The sequence below is a fragment of the Oreochromis aureus genome, linkage group 1 (assembly GCF_013358895.1).
Source record: "Oreochromis aureus strain Israel breed Guangdong linkage group 1, ZZ_aureus, whole genome shotgun sequence".
Classification (NCBI taxonomy): Eukaryota; Metazoa; Chordata; class Actinopteri; order Cichliformes; family Cichlidae; genus Oreochromis; species Oreochromis aureus.
The window spans coordinates 28,088,151-28,101,757 of record NC_052942.1 but is presented as its reverse complement, the minus strand read 5'-3'; the positions used below and the strand labels follow the sequence as shown (position 1 = coordinate 28,101,757).

Genomic DNA, 13,607 nt, shown 5'->3' with positions numbered 1-13,607 from the left:
AGCCTAGCCAAGTCATGAGTTATTACTCGTTAATCCTCTCCTGGTCTCTCCACTATAAAGATTTATTAATCTAAATATCAAGTAACGCATGTATTTATATTTAAGTATTTAAATATGGAGGCAAGAGTTCTTGTATTTTTTTGAAGTAGTCTTCAGAAATAGTTCCCCATGATTCTTAAAGAACAATCCAAAACTCTTGTTTAAATCTTCACTACCTTTTGTTCCATTCTCTGTCAAGATGATTGCACACTACTTGAATAATGTTGAGTCCAGCTGTTGAATAATTCCAGGCTCAGGGGAGGCCAAAGGATCATCGCCATGCTGAAAAATGAATCCTTTTCCACATGTTATTGGACGGTGGTTTCAGAATCTGACCATACTTTATTGTGTTCGTAATTTCATCCACTTTATTAATATCCACAACACCCCAGACTGAAATGTAGCTTCACACCATGTCAGAGCTTCCACTGTGTTTTACAGATGGCTGCAGATACTCACTGTTGTACCTCTTTCCTGATTTAAGGCAGTTACACGGTGTCGCAAACAAACCAAAACAAAACACGAAATTCAGAATTTCCAGGGTCAGAACTTGCCGTGTACCCTGTATACACAACTTTTTTGCTGAAAATTGGTCCTCGAAAAACTGTGGGAAAAAATGTAATCGACGTTATAACTTTAAATATAACATAACTTATTATTGATTCATAGGTCAGTATTTAGTGGCTTAACAAACTGCAAAAGATTCCTCTGAAACAATCCAGAAGAAAATCTCCAATAAAGTTTGCAAACCTATTGCTGAAAAGCACTATGGAAAAAATTAAAATGGTCAAAAAATCTGGCCCCTTTAAAAAAATTATTAAAAAATTAGGTATAGCTCAAGGTTTTTGCAAAGTACTATATGTAAATGCAGAATCTCATGGTAATGAGAAGATATTTGGTACTATAAATTTTTTTGGTACAGCCTATGTACCTGTCTCATGTTTGAGACTGGTTGCATAAAAGTAAACAAATGTCTCAATGACAATGTGCATGTTGCTGGAATATTTTCTCAAAAATTAAATAAATTACTTCTTTTTGCTATTCGATTATTTATTTTTACACAAACACCTTACTGTGTTAAAAATCTGGTTAAATGATATATGCTATATGCCGGTACTCTTAAATCCTCTCTCTCTCAGTAACGCACACATCCAGTACTTTGAAGGCTGATGAAAAAAGAAAGACTGGGTGTGATGTTGGTGTTTTCTTTCTCCTTGGGAATGGAGTGAAGGTCGAGTCACTATGGCATTTGTATGTGTGTGTATTTGTGCCTCTGTGTGTGTTTGTGGGAGCACCAGTTGACAGGACAAATTTGCGGCTCGTTATGAGGCTGTGGCTTTTCACACAGCAATAAAGAAGGTGTAGTTTTGTGTGTGTGTGCGTGCGTGTGTGTGCGTGTGTGTGTGTGTGTGTGTGTGTGTGTGTTTGTGTGTAGTTGGTGGGGGGGGATTTCGACAGAGGAGAGAGAGAGGGAGAGCAACCGAGAACATATGAGTACAATATGCTGTAGAATAAAAAAAACATACATGGATAATGTCTGTATGTGTGTGTGACAGTAACATGGATTGTACAGTATTACTCTGCTGGAGTGCTGTGCATGTGTGTGCCAAAAATCCTCCTGCAAGCAGACTATTGTAAGTGTGTGTGTGTGTGTGTGTGTGTGTGCGCGCGCGCTCTAAGGTGTGAGGTAGCTGGCCGGATGATCACCCACTTCCCATCCCCTGTGAGGGTAACACCACACTGCTGACCCAGACACATGCACCGCCAGACACACACACACATATAGTCACCAGCGCTCACACTTCGACAACTTGAGGGGAAATGCAGTTTTTTTGGCAAAGTTAGCTTCACAGCTACTATTTAGGGTGGTGGGTGGGCTAGATGGCAGTGAGAGTCTCGCTCACAGTGTTAGGGAAAAGATCCACCACCTTTCATTCTCACACATGCCCAGTTGAGCAAACTTTTGCAGATAGATTTAACAATGCACTTTGCTTTCTTTTGTACCCAACCCCAATACAGAAACACACCCAGTCAGTAGTATTTACAAAGTTACTTTTTTTCCTACTGTGCGGTTATCAAACTACAGAGTGTGAATTTTATTATGTCACTTAAAATCATTTTAGTGATCAAGAGTTTTTTTATGCCAGTGTTATGTTGTGTATTGATTTTTTTTGTCTTTGCATCTTACTGTGAACCATATCTTTTTAGTTATAAATGAAAGTTAGATTTCTTTGTTTTTCTTCTCTTTTTAATAAACAGATGCCATCCTTGTGCATGTGATCCAGTGGGGAGCATCAATGGTTCGTGCCATCCGGACACAGGGATCTGTGCATGTAAGCTGTTGGTAACTGGAGATAAATGTGATTTATGTCAACTTGGGGCAAGTCATTTCGATCCTGGGAACCACTTTGGCTGCACTAAAGGTCTGTTTTACATGTTAATAAACACACACATCAGCGCACCAACATACCAGTAATCAGCCAGTAATCCCCAGTACATCAGTGTGAAAGTTAACATAGTACTTTTTCTAAGTTTTAATTTGTATTTTGTGTGTTTATTTATATCATTGTTTTTGTCTCTTTCTGGGCAGCACCCTCCCAGCAGCCTGCACCAGTAGGTGTTGCACTCAGTTACTCATCTATTCGTCTTTCTTGGCATCCGCCGGACTCCCCAAACTCTCACATACTCAACTACACACTCATTAGGGATGGACAGTCAGTGCATACTGTCCAAAGTCGCTATCCTTTTAGTATGTATCAACACAGCTTATCACACACGTATAAATATTCTTTGGTCTTTCTCTTCCCTAAATTAATTTCCTACCTATTCCTTTGTTCTTTCCACTTTAAGGCCCTGAATCTTTTGAAGACATTAGTCTGTCTCCCTTCACCAACTACTCTTACTGGCTTATAACAGCTAACGTAGCTGGTGCGACAACAAGTGCATCAGCTTCATATCAAACTTTAGGTGCACCACCTGAAGCAGACCAGCTCCATTTAAATCTTGTGGGAAGACCAGGTCCAACTAGTGCTAGCTTTAACTGGAGCACACCACGAAATAATACAGGCCCAGTGGAGAGGTAAGTAAAAAGGGAAAAGAGGGAGGTGTGGTTAAAGACTTAGAGGCATACTGCTTAGGATGGAAAAGAAACATATGAGTCTTTAAATGCACAAACTATTTTCAGCTGCCACAAATGTGGTAGGAGAAACTGGGATGTGATGTGCACCAGCAGCCTGCTTCCATTGCTTTAAATCACTGTCTTTATTTTGAACCAGTGACCGTACAGTTTACGTGGTATGCATCTTATGCTGTAGGCCTCTGTGATGTTCCAGCACTAGTTTTAACTGAAAGATGTTGAGTGATTGTGAGCAATGAAGAAATACAGACAAAAAGAAATACTTATTACTATTGTTGTCATGCATAGGTTTGTGTTATCCTCCATGGAGTCATCTAGTGAAGCAGAGCCTGCCATTCACTACACAGGCTTATCTACAGAAGCTGCAGCAAGTGGTTTAAAGCCCTTCACCCAATATACTGTAATACTAGAGGTAGGTATGACAAATGTCCACTGTTTATGGCACAACTGAGTGCAAAGATATGTATTAATCAGCGAAAATGTTAAAACCACCTGACTAATATGGTGTAGGTCCTCCTCATCTTCCGAAAACAGGTCTAAACTATGATGCAATCCTATATGTCCCATCGTATCAGGCAACCAGTCCTGTAACTTTGGAGTTGAGGCACCCATTGATAAGACTCCTTGAACTCTTTATCCTGTCCTATTTTATTACCCTGCTGTAAAATACAATCAGAAAACAACATTTCCAAGAAGGGGTATTCATAGAATCCAGTCATTAGGGATTGGTTTTACAAAACCATTAAAAAAACTTTTCAATTCAATTAAGTTTTATTTAAATAGTGCCAAATCACAACAACAGTTGTCTCAAGGCACTTTACATTGTAAGGTAAAGACCATACAATAATACAAAGAAAACAGAGAAAACCCCATATGACCCCCTATGAGCAAGCGCTTTGGCGAGAGTGGGAGGGAAAAACTCCCTTTTGACAGGAAGACACCTCCAGCAGAACCAGGCTCAGGGAGGGGCGGATATCTGCTAAGACTGGTTGGGGGGTCTCAGCAGATGGCTTTGTCTGCCATCTTTGTCTATGGCTTAGAATAACTAAATAGTCAGACTTCAGATTGATGTCTGTCTTCATCTGTTTAGTCATTTACTATAATGAGAAGAACTTTTGTAACAGAAAATCGTTGCCTTTTGGGAAAATCAAACAGTCACAAAGACATTTTGCTTGGAAAATTCAGTGGAGAGTATAATAATAATGATAATAATAAGCAGGGCTTCCTAATGTGGCATGCATTTGTGCTGCTATTAATTCTTCATTCATGCTGAGCATAGTTGTCTTGGGCAAATGAAAACCACTAACAATGTTGTCACTGGTGCATATTGCCAGTGGTTTAAGGTGTTCTTCAGAAACTTTTTCACATTTCTTTGCTCTTTTTATGTTGAGTGTCACTGGTTAATCAGTTTTTGTGAAGCAGTCTGCATTAAACTAAACAAGAAACAGGTCTAACCTTAGAAACCAGTTATTGTTGTGAAACCGGCCCCCGATTTTGCTACCTTCTTCCATTTTCATTATTCTTTTAAGATACTTACATGCCCATAATGGTGCTTTCAGTGGGACAGTGGGATTAAGGGTTTCTGTAATTTGTGCAGTTCCTCTGTGAGACTGAACCACTTATGTCAGCCTTTACGTCAGACGTGAATCAATGGGACTTGTATGCCAGTGACACAGTCACTGGTTCATCAGTTGGAGCACGATGGTAGTTACTACACACTGCATTAACGGACCACCACACAAGGCTTGCTATTTAAATATACTCTTTCCTAGAGCCATCACAGTTTTTCACCCATCTATGTTTTTAATGTTGTGGCTGATGGTAGCTATAGCTTTAAAATAATATAGAAAGTAAGCTTACATAATTTACGGACTAAAAAATGACAATGAAAACTGTTTAACCTTTTCAACAGGCGTGTTCTTCTGGGGGGTGCACTTCTAGCCCACCGCTGTCTCTTCTGACAGCCTCTGCCCCCCCACAAAACCAGCCCCCTCCTAGAATCACTGCCATAGGACCTCATACTCTGCATGCTTCTTGGGAGCCCCCCAGTGAGCCTAATGGTATGATCACAAATACACACACTCGTATGGTAATCTCATCTAATGTGTAATACTTACTGTTCTTCTTTTTATCCATGTTACATTATTCCTTGTTCTGTCACACCAACTCTCTGCTTGTACTCTTTCACTTTATCTATAACACTTCTCTGTGACCTTCTCTTGTCCATCCTGGTCACTCCCAACGTAACCCTTAGCATTCTGCAGCAGTATCACTGTCTACATACCATGCATCATAGAAGGTCTCACTGCCAAGAGAAAAAAATTGCTTATAGCTTTGCAATTAAGAATACATTGTTTATTTTAAGTAAATAACAATTGCATTATAATGTTAATGCCTGTTTCAAAATTAATAATACAGTAGAGTAAATGACACACATTTTGTACATGAAACACTTACCTAGTGGCAAAGCTTCAGGGCTGTGTCATTCAAGACACATGAGAGTCAACTTAAACCAACACACACACACACACACACACACACACACACACACACAGAACTACACACTGAACTGGAACTGCCTTTTGTAAATCCAGAGAGCTTTGTATTGGCTCTAAGGCTCAGTGTAAAACAAAGCCCTCTAACCTGGGTTTCTCTCTGCTTCTGTCTCTTTTTTTCCCCTCTCCATCTGTTGATCTGTTTCCCTCGCAGTGTCATATAAAGCTCACTTAATTTGGTTTTGTGTGTCATTTCATTGTCATTAGTTAATCATTTAGCATCCTTCTCACCTCTCCATTTTGATTTTGCTCTCGGTCTTTATCAGGCAATCTTTATGTTAGTTTCAGTCGTCCCAGCTCCGTGTATTCAAACTAAAGCATTCAATGAGAAGTCGAGTTAAAGTAACCCTTTTATAATACGGCTATTCTTGCCTGTGTGGTCAGTGCTTCTGTGAAAATAATAAGAAACTGAAGTGGTGTTCGGGTGGAAATGATCAGTTTTAAAATGCATGCATCTGCCTACACCAGTTTTTGTTTTTCCTCATTTAGTGGAGGGCCAGACATCATAACGTGTATCTGGTTAGCAGTATTGCTGAGACCTGCTCAGTACTTATTTGCAAATGTGGAGACTCTCCACAATGGTGGGTTTGTACCTTATTTTTTGCTGTGTAACATGTCTTCTGCTTTTTGGCACAAGTTTTTCATTTTTGATTCATTTAATTTTATAATTTATATAAGCTTTTAACTTTTTCTATGAACTTGGAGAGTAAATACTGCTAAAGGATGAATATATCTATTATAGATTTTCTATTTTCCAACATTTAACGATCTACTAGTGATGCAGTTATTAGGAGTTCCAGAGAGTAGTTTGATTGGCTAAGGATAGTTAACTGTTGTTAAGATTTCTATTAAGATTTCTAATAAACTAAATTTGTTGCAGTTGTAGAAGCTACACTTCTTATATTATACATAATCACAGCAAAAATTTCTGGCACAACTTCACCTACTTCCAAGGTGCATGGAGAGGATGAAAGAATTCACAATGCAGGAACTCCAGCAACACTTAAGGGAAGATGAACAACTTTATTGACTGACCAACGCGTTTCGGCTTGTGGCCTTCATCTGGGTCATAGTAAAACATTGTAGAAGATTGCTTAAATACAAGACAGGAAACAGAAAAAAATTCAAATTAACCAATCAAGTCTTCATAGATAGATCAGCTGACATATAACAGGTAGGTATTGGTTAATTGGTTAAGTCGCGCCCAGGTAAATACTGGACTTGATCATTAATGATGAGGACGGGGGGGGAGGAGACATAATCCCCACCTGTCTCAAAATAACACATGCGTGAAATACATAAGAAGAATACTATGAATATACCAAAAACAAAAAAAAACAAAGGACAGCATTTAATTATAAAAGGAGGTTGGTGCAGCAGTTGAATTAAAAAACAAAAGGACGTCATCACATGGGAACACATTTGTTAAAAGGTCCTTATTTATGTCTCTAAAATGTAAAATCTCTAAAATGTAGACTTAAGATGAGATGTCTAGAATGCTAATGATTAGGTATTATACATAATACCTAATCATTTAAAGTATAACGAATAAAGACCTCATTGACATCAAAGAACAGTAAAGGAATGAAGTAAGAGCATGTTAAGCACAGGGCAAACAAAGCTACCAAAACAGGCATTTGTATTATCGTATTTGTTTTTATTTATAATTTATATTTCTATCATTTGAAGCATTATTTTATAACCACAACAACTGAAAACCTTTAACCGTACACAGAGGATCTGTAGATTTCTTACTTGTATGTTCATGGTGCTCTCTCCTCATTTTAACACATTTCTGTTGTTTTCATTTTAACAAGTCATCAACAAAACTGCATTGCATGCAATACTACTTACTAATTAGTATTCTCAGTTTTTCTTACTTCAACATTTTTAGTAATCAGGATATGAATTTGAAAGGACTATTGTTACTGTTATTAACAATAACTAAAGTGTTGTGTTAGGCCACAAATAAACTGTGCAGACAGTATTTTCCTAACAAACCCTGCAGCTGCAGCTGTTGCTTTCCTTCTTTAAGTTCCTAAATAATTGTTTCGGTGAAGAGCTTTTGTTTTAGCAGACATCAGAGGTAATCTCAGAGACTGATTTAACATTTGTTTTCTTTTTGTACAGGTGTTATCACAAAGTATGAGGTCTTTCTTCATGGGCCAGTGGAGTCACAGAACCTTTCGAGTCTTGCTATTGAAAAGAGAGTGTTTTTCAGCTCTGGTTGGCTGGATCCAAGTGTCTCCTTAAGTTCCAACCCAGCCAATAAAAGCATAATGTCACCCCCTGAGACCAGTACTAATGTAACTGGTCTAGAGGCTTTTTCAACATACCAGATGAGAGTTGTAAGCACCAATATTGCAGGAAGTTGTACATCTGGGTGGACCTCAGCACGCACCATGGAGGGAGGTTTGTATATCTCGTGTTCATGATTTCAAAAGCTGACTTTTACTCACCGGGTGTATTTAAAGTAAGTTAAGGATTCAGTGAAATAACCAAGTAAAATCTAGTTAGGCACTGTAGCTGTGTGAAACAAAAACCTTCAGTGGTTAATGTTTTCTGGGCAATTATCAGAAAGGGGCTTGCCCAAAGATAGCGGTTCCATTTCAGTGTTAAAGGGCTGACTTTTGTCCAGCTGGCAACCATCAATGACTCAGTGGTGTGTCCATTATGGCTTTTTTAAGCTAGGTTTTCCTTTCATGGCCTTCCATGGCTGAATCAGAAAAATCTGATACTGTATTACAGCTATATTCACACAAAATGATTCACATTCAGAAACTCCAAAGAGCTTGCTTAAAATTATAAGTTAAATTTTTAACTTAAAATGTTAAATTAAGGCCTGTCAATAACTGATGGACCCCAGATCTAAAAACAAATTGGAATTGAGTGACGTTTTGGTTAAAATGTAGCTACACACCAGATGCCATTGCTGTTGGTTAAATAATCTTTTGTACTATATTAAAATTAGTGAGTATTTGTGAGATAGATTGTAGAAAAAGAAAGCGGGGAAGGAAGGAGGAAAGAAAAACTGCGTGTGGGGGAGGGGAAACTCATTAAGGTATTTGAATTTCAAAGGGATGATATGGCTCATTAGGACTAAATGATTGCCTCCAACGTCACTCTAAGCTATGTGTCTGGATAACAAGCATATGATAACACCATTTTGAATGTGGGATGTGTGTCAGTGTTGGTGCGCGTACATGTGCCGAGTTAGAAAGAGAGAATATGATTGTGGTTATGTCTACCATGAATCACATTTCACAGCATATTTCACAGTTAGATGGCATCAACAGTAGAATAAAGAATCCTTCTCTCTAATCTGTCATGTAACAGTGGCTATCACAACCGTAGAATTATCAAATACTTAAATCCATTAAGACCACATAATATCCACTAACCTCTCTGAATTTGTCTTTTTATTAGAATTTGTATTTTATTTTATTTTTTTTTTATGTGGTAGTCAAAGAAAAAAAAATCACCAAGTTATTAAGTAATGAAAAATGAATTTTGCAGGTTCAGCCGGCACATTTTAGGTTAAACTGTCAGACGCACATCTTCTTAGAGAATGTTAGAGTCACTAGCTGATACTCACAGGACAAGTGGTGAAATTAATGTGGACCCAAATTTAATAATCTACTAAAACAGAGAGAATACAGTCAATGTTTTGAATGTATTCTCACTTTTCTAATAAGTTATGAGATGACGTACCTGTTTGCTAATACCAAATGAAGATGAGACATAGAACTTACAGAAGTTCTTGTGAGGCAGCAGTGCTAACCCCTGCATCTCCATGCCACTTCAAGAGTTGGCTTAATAAACATAATAGGCTGATAATGAATAACTAAAAGTTAGAAGCAAACCTAAAATTAGATAACAAGTGATATGAGTTGGGGTTGTTAAGAACAGAAACACAAAATCATTGTATTTATGAAACACTTATTCCTGTTACACCCCAGCCCAGGGAAACCCGGCGTGCAACATAAGGAAAATAAAAATAAGGAGAACTGCCCCCACACTCCCTGCTCTCAAGGAAGACCAACCAAAAAGACAACTGCCACGGATTTCACAACAGCCAGTCAGTTTATTAAGGCCCAAAAGGTAGCGGGCGTCAGGGTGAGCATGGCCAAAACAACAAACCAAAAAACTCTAGAAATGAAATGCAGCTGGCTTACCTTCACAGAAAACCCCAAAAGAAAATTACAGGTATCTTACCTGCCTCCCTAACCAAAAACAGGAGAAAAGGTTCCCAAAGAAAAATGGCTTCTCACCCCTACAGCTACCGAGTAAAATTAAATATTGACAACTATTTACATCTATATACAACACTATTTACAACACGGAAAAAGCTTCCAGAATACAAATTCACACGCAGCCACATGCACAGTTCGTTGGGAACAGGAAGTAGGCGGGGGGCGTGCCAGTTGAGAAGGGTCCTCATTTATAGCCGGCCTCTCGCAGTCCTCCACCAATGGTCAGCCTCCACCTGGAACTCACATAGCAGCAATAACACAGGACACAAACTATGCCACCCTCTGGTGTGGCAGACCAAAAAACACAGTACAAAAAATATCCATAACACTGAATCATAACATACCCCCCAAACCAAGAACAAACTTTCCGTCCTGAACAGAAAGTTTGATTCATGATCTAGACAGCGCGTCAGCCATGACATTATCTAAGCCCTTCTTGCAACGGATTTCAATGTTAAAGTCTTGGAGGAGTAAAGACCAGCGCATGAGGCGTTGGTTGCTGTTCTGCATCCGAGATAAGAACACAAGGGGGTTGTGGTCGGAAAATACCATTGTTGGAAGAGGATTGGACCCAAGGTACACTTCGAAATGCTGCAAGGCGAGCAGCAAGGCTAAAGCCTCCTTTTCAATCGTGCTGTAATGTAGCTGGTGTTTTATGAATTTTTTTGAAAAGAAACAGACAGGATGGTCAAGGCCATGTTCATCCTCCTGCAGGAGCACTGCACCAGCCCCCAAAGCACTGGCATCTACCTCGAGCTTGAAGGGACGTGTAAAGTCCGGGGCGGCAAGTACAGGAGCACTGCAGAGGAGAGCCTTGGCAGCTTCAAAGGCAAACTGACATGTCTCTGACCACACGAATGGTGACTTTGGACTGGCAAGGCTGGTTAACGGGCTACTACCTCAGAGAAGTTTTGCAGAAACTGCGGTAGTAACCGGCCATGCCTAAAAAAGCACGCAGCTTTCATAGCAACGTTTGAGGAGCTGGGAAGTCTACTATTGCCTGCACTTTTGCGGCAACAGGGAGGACTCGACCCTGTCCTACTTGCTTGCCTAGGTAGGTTACCACAGCTTTTCCAAACTCACATTTAGCCAAGTTTAATGTCAGGGAGGCATCACGCAGGCGGTCAAATATTTCGCTAAGGGTTTTGAGGTGTTCAGTCCAAGTGGATGAATAGGCCACTATATCATCCAGATATACTTCACAATTTCTGACTCCATGTAACACAGTGTTCATCAGTCGCTGGAAGGTGGCTGGGGCATTTCTTAATCCGAACGGCATGACGGTATACTGCAAAAAATGGTCAGGCGTAACAAAGGCACTGATTTTGGATGCACGGTCAGTTAACGGAACCTGCCAGTATCCCTTTAGGAGATCAAGCTTGGTCACGAAAGTTGCTGATCCGACACGGTCGACCATGTCATCCATGCGCGGGAGTGGGAAAGAGTCTGGTTTTGTAACAGCATTTACTTTTCGGAAGTCATTACAGAAACGGGAGGTTTGATCGGGTTTTGGGACGAGAAGTGATGGTGAGCTCCAAGAGCTATTACTGGGAAGAGCAAAACCATGGTCAAGAAGACACTGGACTTCTTGCTGCATTATGGCACGCTTAGTGGGATTTACTCTGTATGCATGTTGCTTTATGGGCTTGTGATCACCCACATCAATATCGTGACTTAGTACATGCGTTTGAGTGGGGATATCACCAAACAGAGTTGGGTCATTTTTAATGAGCTCACGGACATCAGATTTGGCGGGATCAGACAGATGTGCTAAATAGACATCCAAATCAGCCAAGATTTCAGAGTTCCTAAGACGCGCACCAGAAACAGAGCTGTGCCTGTCGTCCAACCCATCATCGCAGGGACTATATAAGGGTTGAGAGACGGACACTGACACAATAGGTGACAGACTAGAGCGTTCACGATCAATGTACTCCTTCAGCATGTTGACGTGACAGACGCGACTTTTCTTCTTACGATCAGGGGTTAACACAACATAATCGGTTTCACTTAGTTTGCGCTCAATGACATACGGACCGGAAAACTTTGCCTGCAGGGGAGAACCAACGACAGGCAAGAAAACCAACACGCGATCACCTGACTGGAACATCCGTGCTACAGACTTTCTATCAAAATGGGTTTTCATTCTGACCTGAGCCTTTGCTAGCGCGTCACGAGCAAAATTGCAGGCATTATGCAGCCTCTCTTTAAACAAACTAACATAGTCCAGAATGTTTTCTTTTGGACGATGCCTATCTGAGAGAAATTTCTCTTTCAAAAGACGTAGCGGACCGCGCACCGTGTGGCCAAAAACTAAATCAGCTGGACTGAACCCCAAAGACTCCTGGCATGTCTCTCTGACGGCGAACAACAGTAGTGGCAACCCCTCATCCCACTCACGGCTTGACTCAGTGCAAAATTTGCGAAGCATGTTTTTCAGAGTTTGGTGGAACCTTTCTAATGCACCCTGACTCTCCGGGTGATACGCGCTAGAAGTGTGATGGGTGACACCGAGCTCTGTCATGACCTGGGCAAAGATTTTAGACATAAAATTTGTGCCCTGATCTGTTTGGATGCGTTTAGGCAGTCCAAAGGTAGAAAAGAACTTAACAAGTGCTTTCACAATCCCACGTGTTTTTAATGAGCGCAACGGAATGGCCTCAGGATAACGGGTGGCAGTACACATCATGGTGAGGAGGTATTGGTTTCCGGACTTTGTTTTTGGAAGAGGACCAACACAGTCAACAATGACATGCTCAAATGGTTCCCCAACGACTGGGATGGGTTTTAACGGAGCTGCCGGAATCACCTGATTTGGTTTACCGGCAAGCTGACATGTATGGCACGAGCGGCAGAATTTTGCTACATCAGATTTGAGACCAGGCCAGAAGAAGTAACGGCGGACACGGTTGTATGTTTTTGTGATTCCCAAGTGACCGGACATGATGTGGTCATGTGCTAAGCTTAGGACCTGGGAACGGAATGACTGTGGAACAACAATTTGCTGCACTCCCTCATGTGTGCAGCCAGAACTGGGTGTCCAGTAGCGCATCAGCACCCCATCCTCAATGAGGTAAGACGCAGATTTCCCACACTTAGGCTCTGTCACAGAAACCCAACAAGATGACAAGCTCTCATCATTTTTCTGGGCTTCTATAAGTTTGTTTTTTTCTACTGGGAGTGTCAGAGCTTTCTCATCAGGCTGAAGCTCTACTGACACAGGGGTACTTTCACAGTTGGGTGGCGAGCTTGTTGGATCTGAATCACTTAGGAAAGAGTCGCTAAGATCCACAAACTCTCCATACTTGCATGCCTGTGCACGCGTCACAGCACACACAGGAAACAAAGAATCACAGTTTGCTGCGGTGACATCAGAGGCACTTGTGTCTGCTATTGGTGTTTCAACTACCTCGGGCAAAGGAAAAACTTTGCATCCAGCTAAATCATTCCCGAGAATGATGTCAATGCCCTCAACTGGCAACTGAGGTCGCACCCCAAGTTTAACTTCCCCTGATACGAACTGTGACGACAGCTGCACAGAGTGCAATGGCACACGCATAACCCCCATTTCAACTCCCCATGCTAACACGTCGGCGCCACAATACGATTGGGCTGAAAAAGGTA

The 13,607-nt window shown here is 40.7% G+C and overlaps 1 protein-coding gene across 1 annotated transcript in view; it reads left to right on the top strand.

The window, feature by feature from the left end:
- Nucleotides 1-13,607, top strand: part of ush2a (Usher syndrome 2A (autosomal recessive, mild)) — a 217,029-nt gene that overhangs the window by 58,616 nt on the left and 144,806 nt on the right. Inside the window, exons 20-25 of the mRNA XM_039614175.1 lie at nucleotides 2,299-2,462; nucleotides 2,630-2,788; nucleotides 2,890-3,118; nucleotides 3,464-3,587; nucleotides 5,088-5,235; nucleotides 7,861-8,142. Of these exons, the coding sequence (XP_039470109.1) occupies nucleotides 2,299-2,462; nucleotides 2,630-2,788; nucleotides 2,890-3,118; nucleotides 3,464-3,587; nucleotides 5,088-5,235; nucleotides 7,861-8,142 (1,106 nt within the window). The remainder of the gene's footprint in view (nucleotides 1-2,298; nucleotides 2,463-2,629; nucleotides 2,789-2,889; nucleotides 3,119-3,463; nucleotides 3,588-5,087; nucleotides 5,236-7,860; nucleotides 8,143-13,607) is intronic.